Source organism: Haplochromis burtoni, unplaced genomic scaffold (genome assembly GCF_018398535.1).
Source record: "Haplochromis burtoni strain Fernald_Lab_line unplaced genomic scaffold, NCSU_Asbu1 Contig_77, whole genome shotgun sequence".
NCBI lineage: Eukaryota > Metazoa > Chordata > Actinopteri > Cichliformes > Cichlidae > Haplochromis > Haplochromis burtoni.
In genome coordinates, this window is record NW_024582438.1 from 1,393,354 (window position 1) to 1,419,333 (window position 25,980).

The following is a 25,980-nucleotide window of genomic DNA, read 5'->3' on the forward strand; positions in this document are numbered from 1 at the left end:
GGTTGACAAGTCCATCTCTCTGGCGCATAAATACAAGTCACACAATACATCATACTTTTTTTTTTAAATTATACAAACTTTTTTTTTTTAAAGTTATGACTGAGATTTAGACATTTGACTGAATGCCTTTCATCTTCTGAAGATTTAAGTGCCAGTGGCTAACAGGACTCTCCCCAGTCTTCAACAATACAGGTACCTATGCATCAGTGACAGGTATTGTTGTTCTTGTGTTATTTGGACATGAATCCAAAGGCTCTTCCTTACGACCATCTGTGTTCCCGACATGATCAACCTTTAATGCAATCAAATCCAGTAGCTTCTTCAGATTGCTGTCAGATTTGGGCAGGATGTTACACTGATTTTTACAGCAGCATGTGTAGCTGACATTGTATTTGACTCCCTGGTAAGAGATGACTTTATGGGAGCCACAGAGTTTACTGTCCACACAGCCCTGAGAAGACAAGATGTGGAAGAAGCCATAGTTGCCTGTGGAGATGGCGCAGCGCTGGTCAGGCATACACTGGCTGGTGGTTTGGGGGCAGGGCTTGCTTTTCTGCTGCAGAGGACAGTAGTAGCACAGCAGGCTATCTAGAGCCAGTGCTGGGAGGATCGCAGCTGAGACCAGCAGGATGGAGATCAAGAAGCAGCATGGACTAAACAGATGGATACCCAGACTAATGTGAATTCACACCAAAACAATACATACTGAAATAATATTTCAATTAAAGGCATTTATGGTTCTTAGTTATTTGCATGCATGTGCTGTTCACCTGGTCTTTCTTTGCGATCCCATCTTTTTCTGTAAAATCCCACCAAACATGAGAACGTGTCCACTCAAGCAACCTTAAAACGCCAGCTTCTGATTGCTAATCAGAAACAGGTGTGCCTTTAATGTCATTGCGCACACATGTGAAAGAAGAAACACACGAATTCACACAAACACCTTTCAAACTTTAAACTTCCAGTTTATTGCACAGGAAGAACATTTGCTTTGTCCTTTAAAATAAAACTCTGTGCAGCCTATTAAAAAAAATAATTTCAGCTGAGGTAAAAAGAAAGAAAAAAGGCAGTGTTACATTGCCATCTGGTGTTTGCTTTAAGTCACGTTTCAACCACAACCTCTATATACACTTTGAATCCAGGCAACAAGCTGCTGCTGTGCAGCATGTACAGCAAATAAAGATTTATTTGCCTAAATGAGTTTCTTCTGAAATTTGTGATCATGTTGCGTAGCCAGAGGAAATGGTGAGCTGTGCCTTCTTGTACAAAGGTTCCTGTGAAGAAAATCAAATTCTACATAAGCTGAAATGGTCACTGCCACCCACGTGTATGACAGGAAATGAGGGTACGAATATGAAGTTGAAAATATGTAATCGAAGTGTTAAAACTTATGTGACTGGTGATGTACTTCAGTGAATCATACACAGGGGTACTGAAGGTGACATTTTAAAGTACGAATCAAATTTAGTTGGTTCTTATATAGCACTTTTCTACTCTGCTTAAACACTTAAAGAACTTTATACTATAAGCCTCATCCACAATAGTAATTGTTTCCCTACGCTTACGCATTTTCTATCTAATGTTCACACTCAAATGAGTACATCAGGAGGACTTTGCAGTTCAGCATCTTCCCATGGATTCTTTGGAAGATACTAGAGCAGCTAAGGATTTAACCCACCAACCTTGGAACTGGTAGACAACCCATGCTACCTCATGGATCACAGCCCACACAAAAGTAATGGGCAGAAATAGTTAGCCCGAGAATGAGAAAGGGAGCACATGCACAGTTCAAACAGATTCAAATAGAAGTATTAACCAGTCAAAGCAAATCAGTAGACAATAAATGACAGACGCCGCTAGCTGCAGAAAAAGTACAGCTGAAGAATAACTTACAGTTCAAATTGTTAGCAAGATGCTAACATGGTAACAAATGATACAAGAGCTGTTGTATGTGACTGATTATAGAAATTTACCAATTAACATGGACAGGTGTAGTTTTAAAAGGCCCTGTATTTGTAGTGAATGTTATCTACTAATCAGGAGGTTGGTGGTTCAATCCCTGCATGCCAAGGAGCGCTTGGGCAAATCTTCAACATGCCATCATAAGTACTTAGATAGATGGAAATATTGTATTTGTATTAATGGTGTCCCTTTCATTCTGTGGCTATCTATTTCCACCCAGTTTAGGGTGCCTGTGGTTCTGGAGACAGTGTGGGTTGTCTACCAGTGTGTAGGTTTGTGGTTCAAATCACTGGGTGTTCCATTGTCCTTAAAAGACTCCTTAAGAAAGATCCTTAAGTTCCTTCTGATGCGTTTATTAGAGTGTGAATGTTAGAAAGCACATCCGCATAGAAAAAAATGCTGTTTTAATGAATGAGGTTTGTAGTATAAAGTGGTTTGAGTCCTCAAGTAGAGCAGAAAAGTGCTACATAACTACCAGTCGAGTTTATTGGACTCAATCTACTTGAGCTCTTTTGTCCCATACTTTGTCAACTTTCTTTTGGTTGGCTGCCAATTGGAAACAGAAGCTTTAATACTGAACTCAATGATTCTTAATGGTGACAGTACATAAATGAAAATCAAAACAAACATATAAAGTCTCGTTCTAACTCATCTGAATCTACTAGAAGAATGAGCCTACATTGAGCTCCGCATCCTCATCCTCCCTGCCAGCATCACCCCAGTCTTCCTGTTCCTCTGCAGGGTCGTAGCTGTACAAAGGAATCAACCTATGCCGCAAATCATCCAATCTGGAAAAAAAGAGAAAGAGAAACCTGAACATAAAAGAGCCCAAACCGAGCTCAAGATGATGCTTCAACTTCAGGAGTTACCTCATTTTTCTTCTGATATAAACAACCTAAAGAGAAGCACAAGCCAAACAGAAGTGCGATTATAATAGATGTGTAAGACATCATTTTGAAAGTGAATTGTGCAGAAGTAAATAAACATTTTTACCACTGCCACTATACATCCAATCAGTATGAGCACAACCAAAGGGATGAGTGAATAGTAACCAGGAAATACAGGTTTGCTGGGTACTGGTGAAATATGGGGAGTTGTGTGGTTCGGATGCATTTCTTCCTGCCCCATCGTCCTTTTTATAGCAGCCGTCTGTGCTGCGCACCTGTGTGACACATTCAGTGCCGTGCCTCTGCTTTCATTCCCACAGAAAGACGCAAAAACAAATGTCGCCGTGGCATGTAAGATCCAGCAAATCTGTATGTACAGTACAGTAAATATTTACGTGCCTCAAACTGAACTGAAAAGGCGGCTGATTAAAGGATACTACAGCGACGCATTTTAACATATCTGCGTTTTTCTTTCTTAAATGTATTCTTACCTTATGTGCTACCTGGGGACTACCTGAACATGCATGTCGTTCTCGCTCCTTTCAAGTCTTTGTGACCCACTGAAACACAGTGATCGCGTATCTCAACTTGCTCAATAGCATTCCTCCATGAGGAGTGTATTCAGTGTATTCCGGTGTGTTAGTTGAACTGGACAGACGTGTTTATCCATGTTTATGATCACGTTTAAAACATTTTGACACACATACAGTAAAGTCAGAAGTGATGCTGCTTTGAAAATTAATGTCACATATGGTTTTTCATTGGTTAACTCCTGAAAAACACACACGCAAATTAAATCTAATCAGCATTTGAAACATACAATGAAAAGTCAAGATTGTTTTGTGTTTTCAAATTTTAATGTAAGACTAAGAACTAACTGGAATTAGTTCACCTGTACAACAACAGCACACGCACACATATGTAATACACAGTTTTGTCCAGCAGAGGGCAACTTTGTGACGCGGGAGAGGGAAGAGGAGGAACAGTGGGAGGAGCTAGCAAACCTTTCCAGATTTCTTACAGGTCTAACTGGCTGGGCTTGGCTTCATTCAAGCTTTCACCTTGAACAGGATACGCGCCGGACATCAGAGCTTTTACGGTAAGCTCACAAAAATATACCCGTGAATTTGCAAAAGACAAATCTTGTTATTCACAGCTAGTCTTAACATTTTACTATAGAGGACCTTCTGTGACATGAAGGGAAAACACTACGTGATATGAAAAAGTACCAGGCTAGATTTGAGTTTGATTTAAATTCAAAAATCCCTGCTGTTCAGCTTTATACTGTCTAAAAATAGAATTTAAGTCATAATGTGTTATTTGTGGTGTCACTGATATATAACAAGGCATTGTTGTGGGCTTATTGGTGTGCTCTGTTGGATTTCCTGTTAAGATTTGAAAGCTTGTTAATAATTACACCAGCCTGAACCTTCAGATTCAGTTAGACTCTGCTCATAAAACCCGCCCTACCTTCAACAATTCGCATTTTCTAATGTAAGTCATCAAGTATCCTAACTTGTCATTATTAATAATACCACCACATAGGTTTTTTCTGTTCTGCCATGCTGTGAATGAAGGCCGTGCGGAGTGTGAAACACCAGCATCCAGAAAAACTTGTTTACATGAATAAAATGCAATGGAAAGCTCAGCTGAAACACTCCACAGAGAAGATGCGAGCGACACCGATCTCCCCATGCCTTTGAGGGACGATCTAGAAGCAATACACCTGTATGAGAGCATTGATGACCTATCACAAAATGATGGGCCTAATTTGTACGACATCCCAGAATCCCCCACTTTAACCCAGCCTAAACCTGGAAATGATATCTGGAATTTTGAGATCGGAGGTCCTGGAAATACCAACCAGCAGAGCACCATTGGTCGCCCCCCAGTACCCCCAAGATCTCCTAATCTACAAAGATGTAGGCTTCCCAGTGAATGTTTGAGAGGAGAAAAGGTCCTTCGACTTCCTCCTCCTCCTCCTCCTCCCAGGCCGGGACTCAATAAGCAGGTTTCTTGTGATTTCAGCGAGCCTCTTCAAAGACTGACTCGCTCCACAACCGTATGCAACCAAGTGAGCATCTCCAATACTCATTGTAGACAAAAAGCTCCTTAATGTTCAAGATCGAAACCCAAAATACAGAGAAAAGACTGAAGAGTGTCTCTTGTATTCTTTTCCTCATCAGGATATATGGGCCATCACACTCATAGACACTCCGGAGGGCAGCACCAAGACAATGGTTTCGTTTTCTGCTGCAACTGCCAGGTATGAAAATGACCATAAAAACAACTTGTGTGGAAATGAAATGACTATAAAATGCTTTTGTTTACAATATTCTCCTTTACTATGACAGAAATCAGGCAAACAAAATTAGTCACTGGACTTTAAATCTTATATGCTGTGTATTTACTGTCAATTGTTTTGCTCCTCTGTAGTTCCAGTTGGTTTCTAATCGCAATCATACTTTCATTTGGAATTTTGCAACCTGTTTTTCTTCACTGTCTCTGGCAGCTTAATGTCAAAATACAAGCACACAGAAAGTCTTTACAACTCCGGTTTGGTATGCGGTCGACTGCTGGACATCAACCGTGCTCTGCTGCAGCAGGTCGAGGTGACTATCAGTGTGGTGTGGGACCAAAACCAGATCCCCATTCCCACCTCAGGTAACATTTGTATATATACCAGTTCACTTGCTTCTGTTAGCTAGCAGCAGCTCCCATCCAATGTCACAAAATACTGGAGGGAGAGAAATCCTTTAACAGTGGCTACAATAGTGCAATTTGTACATTCAAATGTTTAAAACCCATCACTGAATTCACTGCAAAGCTTCTTCTGTCATCATGCACTGACTCTGAGATGACAGTGCAGCCATCACACATGGTATTTGGGCAGAAACGTGGGCTAAGCATCTTTCTGAGGTCTTTACTGAAAATGAGGTCTAACACAAATGTAATAATATTTTCTGTTGCAACGTTTAACCACAAATCAATTTTCTTGCTTTTTGTCTGTCCTTAAGTATCTGCAGACAACTTAACAACATTTGTTTCTTCCTGCGTCTTTTGGTTTCTGTGGCAGTTAAATGAATTTAAAACAGGAAAAATGATCATAAAATGTTGCTTGTTACTCGTATTCTGTTTTAGAAATTATGCATTATTGATATTTCTAACTTAAAAAAATAAATAAGTGGTAAAATTGGCATAAAGTGTTAACAGACTTATCAGCAGTCAAGTAAGCAGCTATTACCCAACCTCGCAACCCAGGAAACTGTGCTGAACAGGGTCATTTGTAGGTAATATCTATAAATGCTTCATAAGTTTCTTCATATGTTGGCATGTGTGGTGTCTCTGAAGTCCAATCTTTTATCCAGTGAACAGGACAGTGAAGAGTCTGATCGAGGACATCTCCCAGCTTCTAGACATCCCTCCTGACCAATCTGAGCATTGCGTATTAAAACTGTGCGACTCCGAGGAGTTTCTCCAGAAGTAAGTTTATTGCTAGATTTTACTGCAAAAGCTCATGACGTCCTCTTAAACCTGCATCGTTTAATGTGGTGTAATGCGCCCCATGCACTCTTTTTTTGGTCTGCCTTTAGTGAAGAGCTGCTCGGCATGCACGAGACAATTCAGATCTACTACAAGCTTAATCTAGAAGTCCCCGTCCGACTGGTAAACATCAACAGCATCAAACGTGGACTGGCCAGAGATGTGAGTGGCTCAAGGTCCTTTTCCATTTCCTCTTACAGAAAGGATCCTTTCGCTTCGTCCCAAGTCTTGAAACAATGTACAACTCTTCCCGTTCCCTGGCCGGTTTGTTATCGTGAGAACTATTGTAGCTGTAAAAATCTCCACCCTGAGCTCTTGACTTTGCTCTGTGTAAACATGACGCCATGACTGGTGGCATTTAGCGTGAAGACGTAAACAGAATAAAGGTGAACCCGATGTGCGCTTAGATTTAAATGCATAAAAGACAAAATATGCATGTTCACTGTCGTGTAATTAGTTAAATGTTTTATATAAGCTACATATTGGATATTATTTATGGAAGTTGTCCACATATGAGCGACACCATAACCATAAAAATCCAACATTCCGATCTATGTCGCCCCCTTTAAGGCTGTGGATGACAACACTGCATGCCAGCTGTTCCGGTTCCTTGCTTCTGCTTTCGTCTTCAACACCAGCAAGTAAGACAACCAGCAGCACTGCATACCACCAGCTTTGAGGAGTAGTTTCATTAACAATGACAGCTATTTGATGGCGAGACAGTCAGATGGTGTCTGTTTGCAGAAAACATGAAGAGAGCTGGTTTTACTGCCACTTTGTTTACACTTTTTCCTCCCCTCTCAGGCTGAGTCTTCAGAGTGTGCTCAACACCTACTGTAGAGAGGCAAAAGAGCTCTTCAGTAATAAGGTCAGTAAAATAAATAAATAAATAAATAAAAGCAGCTAGTGGATTTTCTTTCTCAATACATGGTTGTCCAATATTTCTCCTCATTTGTGTCTCGTCTTATTATGGTCTGCAGTCTGGGGTGAATATTGGTGTTATTGTGAGCCGTGCTCGGACCATCAGCAACCTTCTGTGTGGTGTCACGTGCCAAGAACTGGAGGATGCCATTGGCAACCTCAACAGGATTAACCCAAGACCTCTGGTAGGTTATATCACAGAAACAGAACCATCAGTATAAATAGAAGTTAGTATCACACTAACCTGCAAAATTTGCCTCAATCTCATCGTTTTTCTTGTACCTTTAAAAACCTGCAAAAAATGCCTGTTCACATTAAAAATGACAGATGTTTCATTTTTTGTGTTGCAGAGTCATGAAGAGATAAGTGAGTGTGCAGATGGTGAGTATCTATACTGGTACGTGTGTGGTTGTGTGTGGTGTATATTTACTGTAAAATTTTTGTTGTTGCTGGACAGCAAAGAAGTTTTTTAGATTATTTTGGGCGTCAGGTTTATTTCCATGAGGAGAATCTATTTGAAAGTGAAACAAGTTATTTACTCATTGAAACGTTGGTGACTGGACTCCAATCAAAAAAAAAAAGAGAGCAGATTAGTGTCAATAGTAGAAGTGTCTGTATAACAGACAGGATGAGGCATGTAGTGTGTAAAAGATCCTGGAAATAATAGTCTTAAAGGCAGAATGATAAAATAGCAGAATTTTAAAGAGCAGGAAATAGCTTTTACTATATGTGACAGACAAGAAGATGATTGGATCAGAGTGAAGAAAGAAGTGTGATATGAAACCGAGCTCCCAACACAAACTTGCCCACCAACCTACATGGTTATGAATTTTTAGTTTTGTAACAACATGCTCAATATGCTCAAAAACTTGAAAAACATATTTGTTATTTAAATATTTACAATTTTTGGAAGACCACTGTCAGACATATCAGTTTTGCCTCTGGCGCACAAACATGGTGCTATATGTACACTACTCTTTACTAACTTCGGTCGTTGCTGTGCTTTTTTTGGAAGTCGAATTTCCCAGAGGAACCCACCCGAGGGATTAATAAAGTTCTATCTTATCTTATCTTATCTTAACACTGTTTCAGTGCCATGTTTTGCATTTTTCCAATGCCAAAGGAAAAAGAGAGCAAACTACAATTCTGGTATACTACACCTGTTATTGATACATCTACATAAAGCAATGACGATCATTATTAAATGTTTCAGCTATCACATTTTGCTGTAAAGGTTCTACTAAAAAGTTGGACTCTCTTAAGTGATGTTTATTATCTGTGCTCCAGCCATGCTCATGCTCCACGAGGCGCTGCAAAAGCTGCTGCAGGTGTTTTTTGAAAACTTCCAGTCAGACTTCAGTGCCCCGAAGGTAACGAGCAGCTTGCAAATCTGTGACGTAGACCACAACCGCGACATCCTCCAGCTCAAAGTTGCTGCTCTCTACAAACTACAGCCCATCTGGGTAGACATGTACGTGTGTGGTTATTGTATTTTTATATATTTATATATGCATGCACAAACTCAATTCACGCGCTCAAGCATGAATGTTAACCACACCGTTGATATTCACTGGATTCTTCCCAGCTTTATTGTTCCTCTTCTTTTAGTTACGAGTCGTTCTCTATTTCGTGTGAGCTGACGTACGTCGGAAGGAAGCTCTGCGACAGTGGAGTTTGTGAAAATATCAGCACTGCCTTGTCACACGGAAACACAATCCAGTGTAACCGCATGTAAGATTTAGATAGTGCCCATAAGTATAAATTTTATTTTGTCACGTCCAACTTCCTCTTTCTTCATTTACAACCGGTCTAAAGTACGATAATGTAAAATAATTGCAAGACAAACAACGCGTGTAAATGAATAATATATAACCTATATGTTCTTTGTTTTTAGGATAGTATTCCCTGTTTCAATAAATCAGCTTCCCTATGAGTCCATGCTCACTTTTCGCCTCAAGGGCTCCAAGAAAGGCAAAACTGCTGAGCTTTTATCGTGGGCTGTACTACCTCTTTACAGCGATAGGTAAGTTGTCATTAAAGCTTACATCTCTATAGCACCTATAAAGTTTTTGTGTCTATTTGGATTGGTTTAAAATTCATATGCACGCTCATTGGACTTTACGAGCACTTGGAGACAGTGGGTAGGAAAAGCTCCCTTTTAACGGGAAGAAACCTCAAGCAGAACAGGGCTATTTTAGCTGTAAAAATCTAAACCTAATTGGCTGATGAGATATTTGCAGTGATGAGGAGTTGGACAGGTGTTCCTAATAAAGTGACTGGCGAGTATATGCAACTGTGAATTAAATCATGTATTGGTGTTAACTGAGGAAACCCCAGTTCCACTATCTCTGTGTTTGTTTTCACGCATTAAAATGAAAGTGCTTCATTCTTTGAATACTTTAAAGACTCAAAACAACAGATGGAAACATGTCACTGTGCAAGAACAGTTTTCAAATTGCTTTTCATTGCATGTGTTTAAAGGCTGGTTGTGTTTTTACAAGCTCAGTGTAGTTCTGTTGCAATAAGTGTATTCTCTCTCTCTGTGTGCAGGACTCTCGTAACAGGCACCGTCTTGCTCTGTATGTCTACTTTGGCTGAGCTGTCTTTTCCTCCGTCCGCTGCCCTCTTTGACAGCCACAGACAAGCCACTGGGGTGATAATGCAGGTAAGTAATACTGGACAGCTCTGCCCTCTGTTGATCAAAAAGCAAAACGACACCACATTCCTTGACTCTTTATCTTCCTACCTTTTCCCTCAGCTTCAGTTTCAAGACCAGGTTGAGTGGGAGTATAAGAGGCCCATTGCACTCCCTGGGTCAATATTGTTCACACAGGCTTGTGAGGAACTGCAAAAGAAAATGCTGGAGGTTTCAAAGAAGCATTGTCTCTGCTTGTGAGTAGAATGACTTAATTCCTGAGTCATTTGAGAACAGGACTAGTCAGAAATACCTTGGACTACGAGTTCTCAGTAATTCTTCAAGATTGCTTCCAGGGTTTTGTTGTCAAGCAACACATTCCTAAAATAATTTTTCTTTCACCAGTCTTACAGAGAATGAGAAAGCTTTCCTGTGGACGAAACGTCACAGCAGCGACAAACAAAGTACGTTCCTCCACCTGCTGCTGGGCGGAGTTTCCCACTGGTATCCTGAAAACCTGACAGAAATCTATACCATACTGGAGAACTGGGCTATCTATCTACCTGAGGAAGCCCTTTTCCTGCTTAGCGACAGGTACAGCGTTTACATGCAAAAATAAAGTGCTGTCACTTAGAAAAGCTGACCAAAAAATTTATACAACATATGAAAGTAGTTATCAGTTCAACTAACACAAGGTAATGACTGGGTACCCTAAAACAAGGTCAGCGTAGTCTTTGGTTCTGGCTTCCTTTAGCCTAACACTGATCGTCCTGGATCTGGAATATCATTTCTTTAATCTTCTTAATATTCCTGGCCACCTACATTATCATCATAAATGAAGCACAGCGCATAATTCAAGACAATAAACACTAAAGAACTTTTGTAATAGAAACTGATGGATATCTGGTTAATGTTTCATTCATTTAAAACAAAAATGATCTGAACCCTTTCCCACTGATCTCACTTCCAGCTTTCATGATCAGACTGTACGACAGACAGCCGTTCAGTACTTTGAGCAGATACCAGATGGGGATCTGGAGGTGTATTTACCACAGCTGGTCCAGGTGAGCAAGCTAACACACATTCAAACCTTTCAAAGGAGATCTAAAAAAAAATATGATGTTGAAGTAGTTAAATTTTTCAGATGATAAATTGGACAACTGGTGGCACACTTTGCACGCTCAGTAGTTTGATGTGTGATTGATGAGTGATCATTTCCTGCAGGCACTGAAGAATGAGTGGAAATTGGATGGACCCCTGGTAATGCTGCTGTTGGAGAGATCACTTAGGAACATACGCATCGCTCAGCAGCTCTTCTGGTGAGTCAGACACGAAACTGATGAGGAATAATACTAAAACTACTGTCATTTCATTCAGGTGAAAATGTTTATTGCCATATTAACATGAATAAAACTGAAAGACTTCTGTCTTTACTGATAAAATATTGATTTATTTATTACAGTTTTTCACTCTACTCGATTTTGTGATCAAATAGTGATCACATAAGAACAAGTCCATAAAAACTTATCAAATTGAAATCTTACTCCAAGTCATTTTCTTCCCCCTGAATTCATTGAATAGTACAAATAGAAGCTATGTCTTTCTTACTGTAAAGGGTTGTGTGACATGACTTAAACTAGTTTTTCCATAACATAAGAGGAACTGCAGGATTTCCCGCTAACTCTTCTCTCTTGACACTGTGCACCGCCCACTGCATAATGGGCCTCCCAATAAGAGATCTAAAGATACCAGCTGGTATAAAAATGCAGCTGCTATTTTTAGAGCTGATATCATTGAATATGATCACAGAAATATATAAAGAAGTATTTTTTGTGCACGCTAAAAGAGGTGAAATTTAGGAAACTTTGTATTCTAGTGTGTGTTAACAAAGCAATTCTTCACTGGCTTTCACACACAGTTAAGATGCTTCACTTATCAGTCGACCTTATTTCTTTTAGTTCTAGACTCACTGTGTTTAGGTTCAACCTCTATGATGCTTTTAGGCAGTAAGTGACAACATCATGCATGCAAAGCTTTACAACTCATGCTAGAATATAATGTCAGGCTGCTGGAGGATGCCCGCAATGACCAACACTACCAGAGCTGGTTCAGTAAAATTCACGCTGCCCTGCTGCAGTGCTGCGGCCAAGCACTGAGGGAGGAGCTGCAGCGCGAAACCAAGCTGATGGCCGTGCTCGTACAGGTGGCTAGTGGCATTCGCAGTCGTAAGGTCCGTAATTAACTCATTGGTGTATTCACTTCCTGGCTTATAATCCTTGTAATCATCGTGTCTGTCGATGTACAAGAAATGCATTTAATTTTTTGTTTTCTTTTGTGTTTTTTCTCCCGCTTTGCTCTTTTGTCTGCAGAGTACTTTGAAAAAAACAGGGTGGAGAATTGAAGACTTCTTTAAGGATGGGATCAGCTGTTGCCTACCACTAGATCCTGCTGTCTGTGTGAATGGAGTGAAGCTAGAAGTAAGATTGTTACCCACCACATCATATATCAGTATTTTCTTTTATGCAAACACACAGCAACGTTTTATTTCAGGTGTTTACTCTTTGATGTGTTACTTCCAGGCCTGTAAGGTCCACAGCTCATTTGCTGCTCCTCTGGGGATCCCATTTATCTGCATTGACCCTCTGGCCAAGAACTACAATGTTATCTGCAAGGTGAGTAATGATATGCAGTTGGATCGATCCACACTGTGTTTTTGCTTGTTGTCTTCCAGGGAAATTAAATCTGTTTCAAAACTGCTATTACACAGCTCTGAATATTAGAGGACACACTAAGGAAATCTCAGTTAAACGTGTTGTTCAGACAGGAGATGACCTGCGTCAGGACATGCTGGTACTTCAGATTGTCCGTGCGATGGACAGAGTGTGGCTCCAAGAGGGACTCGATCTACAAATGATCACCTACAAGTGTATTTCTACAGGCCAAGCTCGGGGTCAGTATGATAGATTTGTTTGTGCTTTTGAACGTCCATAAATAGTCTGGGAATTTGTGTTTTTCCAAAGCTTGTTATTTTATGCTTGTCAGGTCTGGTGGAAGTGATACCAGAGGCAGTGACCCTGGCAAAGATTCATAAAGAGTGGGGTCTGGGTGGAAGCCTCCGAGAGGACACTCTGGAGAAATGGTTTCACATGTTTAACAGAACTAAGGAAGACTACGAGAAGGTTAAGACCATCTGAAAAGCCTTTTCTTAACGATGCACTGTCACTGCTCCATCTTTCTCGTGCATAACACTTTCTGTTTATATGCAGGCTGTGATGAACTTCCTGCACTCGTGTGCCGGGTGGTGCGTTGCTACCTTCATCCTGGGCATCTGCGACCGCCACAATGACAATATCATGCTGAAAAAAAGTGGGCACATGTTCCACATTGACTTCGGGAAGATAATGGGCAATGCACAGATGTTTGGAGGTGTTAAAAGGCAAGTCAGCAAGTCAAGCAAAGCAGCATTTTGAAAAAGGACAGAGTGCTGTTATGTATGAGTCAACAAAAAACATTTTCCTGCTCAATAATAGGGACCGGTCTCCCTTCATCTTTACATCTGAGATGCACCACTTCATCACTGGTGGAGGGCAGAAGCCTCAACGCTTGCATCGCTTCGTGGAGCTCTGCTGTGAGGCTTACAACATAATCAGACAGCGTTCTGCACTCATACTCAGCTTGTTGGAGCTTGTAAGACTAAATAACACTACAGTCCCTTTTTAACTCTGTCTGAGAACGGAAAACATCCCGTAAAACAGGTTTCTACCCATTGTGTATATTTCCAGATGCTACATGCAGGAATGCCAGAACTGAAGGACTCTAATGACTTGCAGTACGTCCAGAACAACCTCAGACCTCACGATACTGATCTGGAGGCCACCTCCTTCTTTACAAAGTAATGTGACGTGTGTGGCAACGTCTTCCTAAGAATACATATAATCCTTCCGCAAATAAACAAACTTGCATTTAATTTCTGCTGTTTGTGTTACACCTGTGGTAGGAAGATCAAGGAGAGTATGGACTGTGTTGCAGTCAAGTTTAACTTCCTGGCACACAACATTGCTCAACCCAAGACAAAGGGCACCCTGCCCCGGGAGAGTGCTCCTGCTCCTGCTAGTAACATTCAGGAAGCTGTCATTTTGGGATACTCTGCCAAGGGAAAAGATGTGGTAAGCCTGCAACTGCACTTTGGCCTCAGTAACAAAACAAACCATTATAAAATAGATTTTACCTGATGCACTACAGGGCTGTTTATTAGGCCCAAATAGCTGGAGGAGGCAATAAAACACTTGGAAGTGACAGCAAATTCACACTTCTTTTTTTTTTTTGATTGTTTGCTGTCACTTACAGCTTGTCAGAAGGCAGTCTTGTGCTTATAAAGTCTTTCCCAAGGGTTGGGTGAGGAGTATTTGTAAGCATTTACTACTCTTTGATCCGAAGAGCTGTCCTGATGTCAAGTGCTTCTTCTTCTAGTCACATTCAGTCTATAGTAGAAATAACAGCAAGGATCAAGGATTCAGGTGTTTGCAAAAATGCAGTGAAAATAAAGGAGTTTGCATATGAGCAGTGATTTAAGCTACTAAAACAATCTCCCTGGAAGCTTTTAACACAGTTCCTGTAGTCTCTATCTAATGTAATAATTGGTTGTGTTTGATTTGCAGCTCTATGACCTAAGGATAACCATTGACGATGGGTTTCTGACCAGTGAGAAAACATTTGGACAGTTTGAGCTGATCCATAGGGAGCTGCAGAAACACTTTATTGAATCAACACTACCACAGTGAGTGAATAAATTAACATAAATCCTGCTCTCGTGTATTATATTTTGTTGCACAGCTCGTTCTCATAGTAATTACATAAATAGATGCATGACTTCGGTTCCACTCCTTTGCTTCCAAGGTTTCCGAGCTGGTACCAGATGTCATTCACGCCAGGCAGGAAGATGTCTCTGCTGAATAAATACCTAAAAGAGCTTTTTGAAGGACCTTGCAAAGGAGTGAGTTTCTTCCCTGCTTTAGTAGTCCTTTGTGATTAGCTGTTTTCCCCATTAGAGCTGAACTTGAAAAGTATCTCAATTTGCCACCCGCAGAATGAATTTGTCTGCAGCTTGTTTCTGGATGGTCCAGGACATAACCGAGGTCCAAAATGTGCAGGTAAGAACAATGGAAAAAATATGTGAATGTGAGCGTTGATTGCGTGGTATATTGAGAAAAGTGTGATATTAGTTTATTTATAAGAAATTCCTTTGCTGTGATCTAATTGCACTTGTGTGATTATCTGTTGCAGAAGAGCAGCCTCAGGTCCAGCTTTACATTACTTACGTCGACTACAAGCTCTCTGTAATGATAAAACACCTGAAGAACATTGTGAGTTTCATTTATTCTTATTACTGTCCCGCAGCATTTAGCAAGAGTAAAGCACGTATAGTTAGGGTTCTATATCAGATATATACTCACTGGATACTACATCAGGTTCACCTCATTAACTTAGTCATACTAGTATGAGGTTGGACCGTCTTGCCTTCAGAATTCCTTAATTCTTCATGACATAGATTCAACAAGGTGCTGGAAATAATCCTCAGACATTTTGGTCCTGTTGACATGATAGTGTCACACAGATCCACTTTCATGTTGTGAATCTCTCATCCCGAAAGTGCTCGACTGCACTGAGATCTGGCGCCTGTGGAGGCCATTTGAGTACAGTGAACTCATTGTCACGTTCAAGAAAAATGTTTGAGATCATTTAAGTTTTGTGTCACAGTGTGTTAAGCTGTAGGATCCTTACTTCGATCGTGTCCATTACACCATCATGAACTACCAGAGGTTATTCTCCTCTTATACCAACCAGGTATTTGTGTCCTAAGAACTGCTGCTTACTAGATTCTTTATCTTTTTGGAACCTCCCCTATAAACCATAGAGAAGGACATGGTGAAAAAGCAGATCAGCAGTTTCTGAAACACTCCTGTCTGGATTGAGTGATTGTCTGTGGCTCGGGAGATAGAATCGGTCATCTACTAATTGGATGGATGGTGGATCGAATCACCAACCTTCCGGTCCATTCATCGGAAAACAACTAGTGTAAATGCTAGAAAAACAATGCCATAAAACAAAGTGCTTGTATGAATGAGGCAAGTTCTTTGAGTTTTGAGGTAGAGTAGAAAAGTGCTTTATAAGAACCAGGTCATTTACCATCGGGCACCAAGAACCACCCCACATTCAAAGTCTCTTAAATCACCTTTCGTCCCCATTCTGAAGCTGAGTTTAATCTTCAGCAGTTTGCAAAAATGCATTAGTTGCTATCATGTGACTGAGTGTACTTGTGGCACGTGCTCATTCTCCTCTGACTTCCTGTTCATTCGCCTCTCCTCAACAGAAGCACCCGAACGGTTCTAACCCTGATGCCTATGTTATCACACACCTGAGGCCAGACCCTCGGAGACGCTCCAAGAGGAAGACAAAGATTGTCCGCAATAATGTCAACCCCATCTTCAATGAACTGGTAGTGCCATCATTCCTCCTCTCTATCCATGATTAGACACAGTCAAGACATCTTTTGGTACTTAGCTGTATTACAGGGTAGCTTGTACATTTATAATCTTTTTCCACTAGTACATAGTGGCTTGGCTTGGCTCAGCTCCACTAAGTTTTTGGGTTTTCCATTAGGTGGTAGTACGTGGTACCAGGTGCTTTTTTTAATATCTACATGACTGGGGTTCCAAGCTATCTGAGGCAATCCAAAAATGTGATCGACTGAGTAGCGTCAAGTGGAAAATCAGCTAATAGTACTTAATACTTTTAGTCTGCGTGCCTTTCACATGGGTAATTTGTTTTCACTTAAATATGTCTGTGAAGGTTCTCAGTCATCCAGGTCATCGTAGTCAAAGGAGCTTGCAAAGAAAAGCGTCTGGACTTCTTTAAGTTACTTGAAGACGTTTCACCTCTCATCCGAGAAGCTTCTTCAGTTCTAAGGTCAAATGGTGGAGAGTCCCAGATATAACCTAGTGGGAGTTTCCCCCCACAGAGGGACAAAAGGACTCCCTGATGATCCTCTAATCGCCTGAGCCAAGGTGTGAAACTGGGTGTGGGTCCCAATCAGCCAGAGTTTCGATTGGGACCCACTCTGGGGGGAAACTCCCACTAGGTTATATCTGGGACTCTCCACCATTTGACCTTAGAACTGAAGAAGCTTCTCGGATGAGAGGTGAAACGTCTTCAAGTAACTTAAAGAAGTCCAGACGCTTTTCTTTGCAAGCTCCTTTGACTTTTCACTTAAACTTCTAAACTGAAGTGCTTAGTTTAAAAAAACAACAAAAAAGAAATTGTGCAGTACAGCCACAATCACAAATTTCACCTAATATGATGATGCATCCTTGAACCCTTGAGCTGGATTTTGTCATCATGCATTAGCTGTCACATGTACAGTTAATTGTGATGAAAAAAAAAGTTTGTTTTTCTTTTGCTTTGTGTTTTGAATACTTCTTCAGATAAATTGTTCTCACTCTGACTTATAACTAAATGTATGAATGTGTTTATATATTTCATTATAATGAGAGTTCCTTCTGTGCTGCTGCAGTCTGATTTACAACATGATCTTTGACCCACTAACCATCATATTCCCACAAATTTATAGCCTCTTATAACCTCTTATTTAGAATGATAAAACCACATCTTAAGCTAGGTAACTAAAGTGTCTCCTTCCTACTCACAGGTGGAGTACACTTCGGTCACACAGCTGAATGGGATAGTCCTGGAAGTGGTAGTAAAGAGCAAGAAGGCTTTTGTGGCTGCAACTAACATAAAACTGGACGAAAAGTTGCTCAATCAGGAGCTCTGGTTCCCTCTCGGAAACTCTGCTATCTGACCTCAGAGCTGCACTGCAGGCTTACTGCCAGCAGGGGGTGCAACCACATCAAGTGAGGGACCACATTCATGGATTTGAGAGGGAGATGCCTGAGAAGAGGAAGAATGCACTGTATACAAAACTGCATGCCAGTTATACCTATTTATCAGATGCAACTTAATCCCATTCCAGACTTGAAAACACTGCCAGATGGGAGTGTGTGGATAAAGTTACAAAACAGACTGAAAGAACACAGCGGACTGTTTACTGTGTGACACTGAATTTATTATTTCTACATTTTTATCGAATGAAGGCCTTTTGTTCACTAGTTTTTCTAATGTTACTTTGGTGATGGATGAAGAAAACGTGTTTTTTAATCACTGTGGCACTTTCGTTTGCACTTGACTTTGTTTTTACTGAGAGCAAAAAGCAGACCTTGTAAACGTGTACGTCGCCGAGGCTGTGGACGCGACAGATTAAAGAGGAGGTGATGCAGCACCGCCGGTTTGTTACCTGAGTGTGTTTGTCCCCTCAGGCTGCGTCAGCTGCACTGTCCTTGACCAGTGGGACTGGAGGCGTGAGGGGGTGAGGGAGAGCGTGTGAGCAGGATGACAACTCTGCCTTTTTGGCCCGTGGGGCTGAGTTAACACTCGCCCCCTCACCAGCCTTTTGCCTTATCCATCAGGAGCATTTGAACACCGATTTAGCACGTGTGCACGCAAAGGCAGACAATCACATGATGACAAAAAAAAGAAAGAAAAATAAGACGCGCACACTTTCAAGGCACAACCAGGTCTTCGTGTTATCTTAATGCTGTCCTTTCTCTTGACAGGCCTGCTGACCCATACTTTCCTCTGCCTCATTCATAGTGATTTAGTGGCGAAAGAGGATAGAAATAGACTTCCCTGAACTGGATCTGGTTAAATTATGTATACCTCTGTGAATCTTATTTATATTATTCCCTGAAGGGTCTCTCACAGGGAAGTAGGGCTGTAAGATGGTACTCTTTAAAAGCCGTGCTCGTGGAGTATTAGTTTATCCTGGCGCTACACATCCGTTTCAGGCCTGATATATTGTTTTTCTAATCATTAACGATAAATACCTCCTTCCCCCACAAAAAATGTTGTGGATGTGCAAGACCCTTATACAGCATGTGCAATCAAGTTTACCACATAAAAAAGAAAAGAGATCAATCTACTCCTCTAAAATCATTACTCTAGGAATGTCTCTATTACTTTAGAGATGCAAGGAGAGAACTATTATGTGTGTTTTCAGACTCACTGGAGCCTTCTGGTCTTTTCTTCTGCAGCACTCAGTTGCAGGCAGTGGGGAAAAATAAATGCACTTCTATTTTCTGACAATAAAAGTGGTATTTATATCTGAGGAAATGGTTCTTTTTGATTTATTTATATATTTTCATTGTTGCTGCCGCTGCTGCTCCCACATCAGCCACGCTTCTCTATCTGCTGGCAAGGTGTGCGTGTGTGCCTGTGTCGCCATGTGAGAGAGTCTGATACGGAGATGTGTTTTTTAGGAATGCGAGATATAGACGAATAGGGAGGCTGGATCCAGGCTGAAGCCGTCTTTGGATTGGAGAGGCACCCACCTGTAGCCTGGAGGTTTGAAAAGAACAGTACGTATGGTCATACAGGATCATTTCCATAAAAACTCAACCGAAGCACAGATAAACCTTCAGTAATGCTGACACTGGGAGTTTAGGGGAAATACAATGATGCCCCACATTGTCACCTGATGTAATTTAGCCCTTCATCTGACTGCCCTACAACCCTCTACCTTCCAGCACTTGCTGGCTCACCTTTCTTCAGACTCTTGAAGGGCAGGGTGTACTGGCCTACAAACTCACTGCTGAGAATGCCGGTCTGATCTCTGACACAGAAGCGAACGAGGCACAGTTCAGGCAAGCGAATCGTGAAGGACATGTCAGTATCCCAGCGAGGACTCAGAGCTAGAACAGAATTAACAACTTCATTAGAGTCAGTTAATGTTTCTTTGAGGTGCTAATTAACATTTTTGGATCAAACACTGGATCACACCGCTACCTCTATGTGAAAGACGTCAACTGTAATGATGAACACAGAGAAATTTATCACCTGCCTACAAAGATCATTGTTTTCGGTATATAATTTATGGTTTTGGGCTTTGACTTTAACCAGTCTTACATCATTTGAATAAAACGGCTCTACATATCCACTGAAGTCTGCTAAAACTTAGGACAGACAAAGAAAAGTGGTTAGCTAATGAACATAGGAAAGCATTTTGGAGCCTGTAAATATATTTTTGTCATAAGTTAGTGGAGCCCAAAAGCAGATTTCAAAGACAGAGTATGTGATTTATATTCACCTGGAGGCCAGAAACACAACTTCAAATGAATTCTAATGTACAGTGGCAGATAAATAACAAGTAAACAAGTTCTGTTTTATGGGGTGATAATATGACACTGTTGGGTTCTCAGCTTGTTCCAGCTGTCTTCAGGCGAGCTCAAAATATTACAAACTTGACTTTTACTTTATCATGAAATTATTGTCAAAAGTGTAGCTACGCGTTAAAATACTTGTTTCAGGAGGTGGTATTAAAGTTGTCACCGGCTTTTGAAATTACACACCGCCTGAGCTCATCTTGAGTGCTCTGACGCTAATACACGCTGACAACCTGTGCAAAAAGTAAAGTTACCGTTAATTCAGCTTATTGTTCAACCTGAGTTAATCGCTTTCACTTGCTGCTTTGAAACAAATGCAGATGTCACAATAAGAATAACAATGCTACCGTGCCAGTATTTTTGCAGGTACAAACCGCTCTTACCACTCTGCCAAGCTGCTGATCAACCAAGTGGTAAATTAACAAATACAGTACTGCGCAATATTGTCGAAACACCCCCTATTTCTCTACATTTTGTTCCAAAGAGCCATACTTTCTTGTCTTTTTGTTAAAGTGGTCTTGAGCAATAGTTCTCAAAGATTTTGAAATTTTGATCATCTGGAAAGAATCTGATTGAAAATAGCCTTATTGTTTAGCATTTCAACAATCCCAAACATGCTGCCAATACAATAAAAGCGTACCTGAGTAGCAGAACACGCAATGACCTCTCTAGAGTATGAGTATGGGATCATCTTGACAGAACAAAATAAAAGGCAGCCAGCATCCAAAGAAGAGCTTTGAATGTCCCTCAACAAGCCTTTAGAACTATTCTTGAAGACTACTTAGAGAAATGACAAGAAACGTTGCCTAAGTTCATTAGAAATGTACACTCTTCTTGCCGTATAAATAGTATATTTCCAATTTTGCACGTTCCATTTTCTGAGCATGTTTCTATAATATTTAATACTATTTATCAATTCTGCCCAACTATGCCTCACTGTGAAGCAGGGAGAAACTACCTTTTAGATGGTTTACCAAGCAGTAGTCCCTCCAAAACAGCCTTCCATTCCTGACAATCCTGCCATCATTTTAACTTTACCTGTGCCCAGTGCAATGTGTGCAAGCTAAACATAAAGTGGCTGTCGCCTGCAAAGACCTCAATGTCAAATGCCAAGCAACATTTCAAGTTTCTGTTGAAGTTAGCAAGCTAATGTTGCAGAAAAGTGTTGACCGGACTTTCAACCATTTTCACTGCAGTGCTCTGTAGCTCACTAAGGTGAGCGACCACAAAAAACACAAACACTTGATCTAACAGTGAATTTAAAAGCTGTTGGGATAACTGACCAGCAATCAACAGACTCACAGATGACAGCACATGACCAGTGTTGACTGGATTTTAAAGGGTTTGCTGAATTCTTTTAAACAATTTGATCAAGTTTCTCAATCCAAAATGACATTTGTATTCACCTTACCTGTTTTATTAGATGACTATATGATTAATGTTCATATGCACATCATAACAGAGTACCAGATGTATTCACTCTAGTGCTACGTCTGGTACTCTGTTTCCGCCTTCTCTCCCTCCTTGTCTCATCTCACTCCCATGTACAAATACACACATGAAATCTGTCCTTCCTACTTTCTTGAAAGCTGAGTGTCAATGATCTAGAGTTAATTCTGACAAAACACAACTTGAACTGATCAAAGTGAAGCTAGATCTAACATAATGGAGAACAGATTGCTGTGTCTTGGTACGTTGTGATATGCGCAGTTTGTGTTGTGCCACCTACAATTGTTTTTGACAGTATGTGTGTTTTTTCTGCAGGAGTCTGATGCAATCCCATGAATCTCCACTCTCACAAAGGGGTCCAGAGCTTTTCCACTCCTGGGTAGGGGTAGGTTGGACCCACTGATCACCTGTGGACAAACACACACAGAGGTATACAGTAAATTTAAGTAAATGATTAGTGAGAATCTCAGAAACAGTAAGAATCAGAAAGAATCAAAAATCAGTAAGAAGAAAAGAGTAGAGAAGAGGAGGGAGGGTTTGTAATTACACTAGTCTGGAGAAAGGCAGGCTTATCTGCAGTCGTCTCACACTGAGCTTTCCCTCACTGGCCCTGATCAAAGACAAACCTGCATGTACTTATCACGACATGCCCTGCTTGGCACTGATGTAGCCTTACAGTGTCCAGCCTAGAATTACAGTCCCTTTCCTCTTCTGTAGTCACGCTACAAAACCACAAAGGTTCTGATACTTCACAGTCACAATGGTCCCTACTTGTGAGTTCATAGCTAGCAGGTTGGAGTCATCATTAAATAAACCTTTTGCACGTACTTGACAGTTTTATGCTAAAAACTCTTGCAAAAGCTCAAGGGGAAATATTGTTTTCCTGAACAAATGAATAATTTAATGCTGAGATTGAAGATTGAAAACCCAAACACTCCTACCTAAGTTACAACACCGTCTGCTACTCATGAGTCTGATTCACTGAGTTGAGGGCTGTGTTGAGATTGCGGGATTTTCCCCGAAGTTATCGAATAATACAGAGCGATGATGTGAATAAATAAAGGCGGGGCCCTGGGCACACTAAAACACAAGCACGCAACATTCATATTTATGCATCGTGATGTGTGTTGTTGTGCATATTCTATTAGAAGACAATGTCTGACATGCATTTGTTTAACTTGAGCATGTCCTTGTAAAACACTGTCTGACCAAGAAGCATTTTCTTTATCAGATGTAAGATTTACACAGATTTTCAAAGATTTACAAAAGCGATGTGACAGGAGTTTAACAGATATTCTATTCAGAAACATAAAATAATAATAAGTTAAAGACTGCATAACTCAGCCAAGGCTGAAAACTTCCTCTATACCATGCATAAATGGAGTCCCTGGATGCAGAAAATTATACTCAAAAATATGATGCAAGGTGTCAAATATTAAATCCTTCCTAAAAGTTGGATCTGAATTCCAATCACCTTTGACAACCAATCACTTCTACATGGGTCTAATATTCACGCCAATCCATAATATCCGTGGTTGTTGTTTTAGCAACAAATAAAAAAAAGAAAGAAAGAAAAGCAACACTGTGCATATAAAGCCATGCTGGTTATGGTGTGAAAGTGTACTGATACATTCTACATGCTAACTTTAGCATGTGTCAAATGCTAGCGCTAACATGCCACTTTAGGGTTACAGTAGGTAATGTTTACTGTGGTGACTCCTTTCGCTAAAAAAAATTCTTTGCACAGCTGAATCTGAACAAAACTTCAATAGTTGCAGGCTTATGGTCGTCAGGCATTTTGCACATTTAAAATCAGGTATTGAAAGAATTTGCCAATAAGTATACTAGTATAAAATACTTCTTGGCAGCATTTGGTAGCTAGCACTGTTGCCTCATAGCAACAATGTCCTGGGTCTGAATCCGGCATCTGGATGGGCTTTTGTGTGTTGAGTTTGCAGTTTGCATGTTCTTCCCGTCTCTGCGTAAGTCCAGTCCCAAACTCCAAACACATACAGTTAGTAGTGTTAGGTTAATTGGTGATTTTAAATTGCACATAAGTGTGAATGTGAGTGTGAATGATTGTTTGTCGCTCTATGTTAGCCCTTCAACAGACTGGCAAGCAGTCCGGGGTGTGGGCCCTACCTCTTGCCCTAAGGCAGCCGAGATAAGCTTCAGTCCCTTTGCAACCCTGAATTGGATAAGCGGAAGAGGATGGACCGATGGTATTGTATACTAGTGCTAGTCTAGTGTTTCTGCAGATAAAGGGGGCTTTTTGTTCAGTGCTACAAAGGTTTAATAGGGATAAATGGACATCTCAAGCCTATGTGACTAGATTGTTTCTTTGTTGTTTGCGCTTTTAGTTTAGTTGATATAAGCTTTAAAGAATGTTTTTATTTTTATACGCCTTATGATCGATCATGAAACTGATATCAACATAATGATGTTCCCTCCTCTGCCTTTACTTCATGTGATCCCGCACTGTTCCCCATGCTGTTTCAGCAGTACAAAACCTCGATATCTCTCAAATCTCTTCTCATAAGATCAAATCGTGACAGTTCTCCTTATGAGCTCAGAAAAAGATATGTGACTGTGCTTTTTCGGCAGCTTCTTTCACTTTTGCTGTGTGGCTTTGTACATTACAAGTGCTGCTATTACTGTCCCCCAAGTTGCTTAAAATAATGAAGGAGAGATGATTTATTAATTGGACCCTAGGTCTAATTGCATTAGATCACTCCTGTCTCTCTTTTCCTAATTTTCTAAAGGAGATAATCTAATTAAACAGACACTCTTGGGGAGTTTTACATCATTGTTGGTTCAGAGCATCCGGCAGGAAAGTATTTAACTGCAGGCAAGAAGTGCAAGGAATAAGATGAGCTCTGCTTCACAGTGCCCTACATTGTGAGGGATATCCACACTTATACATGCACGTGAGGCACACATACCCACAGACAGTCCGGTAACGTTACACCTTAATCCATAAATGCACCATGAGTGGATTATTCAGGGTCTAGTGCTCCATAGGTGTACCTTGAGCAGCAGGTATGTTGATTTACGCTTGTGGTGGCTGCTGTTGGGATCGAAGCGCATCTGGGTGGACATGAGAACCGCCGGCTTTAGGACGTAGCCACAACCCCCGTTGTCCTGGAAAAGTCCATCATTAAGGTCCATAGGCAAGCCCGGAGACTGGAAATTGAGTGCCACTGCAAAACACCACAGGACAGTCTCTGAACAATGAAACAAGGAGACACAACACAGTGGAGCAAAAATTGCAAATGCCTAAAGCTTGTTAGATAAAACAACCAGCTTGAGATGATCCCTGCAAACCTTCTGTTTTCTAAAGCTCATTTTCATTCTGCAGGAGAGAGTTAAATTATACAATGACTTGAAATGTTTCTGCAACAATGGCTTTCATTGCATCAGGGAGTCATTCACAATTACCAACTGTGCAATGACTGAATGCACAGTGGGCTGTTCTGCTGTGCACAGTTATGTTTTGGCATGTGCACTGCACACATCATCAGTGACTACAGATTTCAGGCATCAGAATAGAGTGCCAGATTAAGTCTCTCTCTGGCTGGACAGAAATCATTGATGAGGGTTGAATAACGTATATAAATAATGCAAAGAAACAATTCGGTGTGAACCCCCATGTTGCTCTGCAGCCTTCAGCTTCTCTTTCTGTGCTCTCCCCGTGTGTTGCCGAAGCCCTGTGGATCTTCTGCTCATCTAACAGCAATTGATCCTTCTAGGCTACTGCTTTGTTCCGCAGACTCCTGCAGCTTTGATCACCATCTGCACGGCTCAGCGATCAGCGAGGCTACATGTCAGAGTCAGTGACTGACTGGCTGACTGATGAAGATGTATGAAGAGTATGTGTTAAGACAGAGTGACAGGAACACTGGCAAAGACAGTGTCAGACAGATAAGGCTTGTGACTTTAACCTCATAGGCAATCTGTTACATTTTTAAACAGAGCTTAAGGCCTGAATGCAGATGCACATGTTCAAAGGAAATGCAAAGAGCGAGCTTTATCGAAAGAGCTGATAAAACCGGGTCCAAAAGGTGACGAAATTTCAAACAGGCACGCACTGGGGACAGAGATGAGGAAGAAGGAACAAGTACAAAGTGAAAGACAAGCCTATATTTACACAGAGGGCGTATTAGGAATGAGACCCATGTTGGAACGAGACACAGATGGACACAATCAAACACAGGTGAATCCCTGTGTTTGAGGATAGGGAAGGTAATAACCAATGAACAGGAATTAAAACCAAAACAAGGTCATTAGAAAAAACAATGTAAATATGAAA

General features: G+C 40.9%; 3 protein-coding genes across 6 annotated transcripts in view; 1 reads left to right on the top strand and 2 right to left on the bottom strand.

Annotated features, from left to right (window-relative positions):
• Positions 1-532: 532 nt before the first annotated feature.
• Positions 533-3,457, bottom strand: bncr (bouncer). 3 transcript variants are annotated; one of them, XR_006054526.1, is made up of 6 exons: positions 3,341-3,457; positions 2,956-3,216; positions 2,832-2,857; positions 2,642-2,750; positions 771-1,274; positions 533-653 (listed from the first exon to the last, which is right to left on the bottom strand). XR_006054526.1 is itself a non-coding variant. In XM_042221961.1 (5 exons), exons 2-5 carry the CDS (start codon positions 3,088-3,090, stop codon positions 1,221-1,223), a joined length of 324 nt encoding a protein of 107 aa, XP_042077895.1. In that variant the 5' UTR covers positions 3,091-3,154; positions 3,341-3,428; the 3' UTR covers positions 949-1,220. The 3 variants fall into 3 exon arrangements, 2 of the variants coding, with proteins under 2 accessions (XP_042077895.1, XP_042077894.1); XM_042221961.1 differs by lacking the exon at positions 533-653 and having other exon boundaries at positions 949-1,274; positions 2,956-3,154; positions 3,341-3,428; XM_042221960.1 differs by lacking the exons at positions 533-653; positions 3,341-3,457 and having other exon boundaries at positions 949-1,274; positions 2,956-3,333.
• Positions 3,458-3,870: 413 nt separating this feature from the next.
• pik3c2g (phosphatidylinositol-4-phosphate 3-kinase catalytic subunit type 2 gamma) lies at positions 3,871-19,168 on the top strand. The gene is made up of 33 exons (XM_014335771.2): positions 3,871-3,948; positions 4,395-4,923; positions 5,036-5,115; positions 5,362-5,513; positions 6,218-6,332; positions 6,443-6,554; positions 6,963-7,033; positions 7,197-7,260; positions 7,373-7,498; positions 7,664-7,694; positions 8,601-8,784; positions 8,922-9,044; positions 9,208-9,336; positions 9,864-9,978; positions 10,072-10,205; positions 10,354-10,542; positions 10,919-11,012; positions 11,173-11,267; positions 12,013-12,178; positions 12,318-12,425; positions 12,528-12,620; positions 12,769-12,898; positions 12,991-13,127; positions 13,215-13,384; positions 13,479-13,635; positions 13,731-13,840; positions 13,946-14,114; positions 14,607-14,725; positions 14,845-14,941; positions 15,035-15,098; positions 15,232-15,311; positions 16,319-16,444; positions 17,654-19,168. The coding sequence occupies exons 2-33, from the start codon at positions 4,486-4,488 to the stop codon at positions 17,804-17,806; spliced, it is 4,131 nt and encodes a 1,376-aa protein (XP_014191257.1). The 5' UTR covers positions 3,871-3,948; positions 4,395-4,485; the 3' UTR covers positions 17,807-19,168.
• Positions 19,166-25,980, bottom strand: part of LOC102313160 (1-phosphatidylinositol 4,5-bisphosphate phosphodiesterase zeta-1) — a 21,789-nt gene continuing 14,974 nt past the window's right edge. For both annotated transcript variants that reach the window (XM_005929103.3, XM_005929104.3), the window contains exons 9-12: positions 24,699-24,871; positions 21,952-22,078; positions 19,602-19,751; positions 19,166-19,398 (exon numbers count right to left, since the gene is read on the bottom strand). In XM_005929103.3, coding sequence (XP_005929165.1) covers positions 19,316-19,398; positions 19,602-19,751; positions 21,952-22,078; positions 24,699-24,871 — 533 coding nt within the window. In that variant the 3' untranslated portion in view covers positions 19,166-19,315. The remainder of the gene's footprint in view (positions 19,399-19,601; positions 19,752-21,951; positions 22,079-24,698; positions 24,872-25,980) is intronic.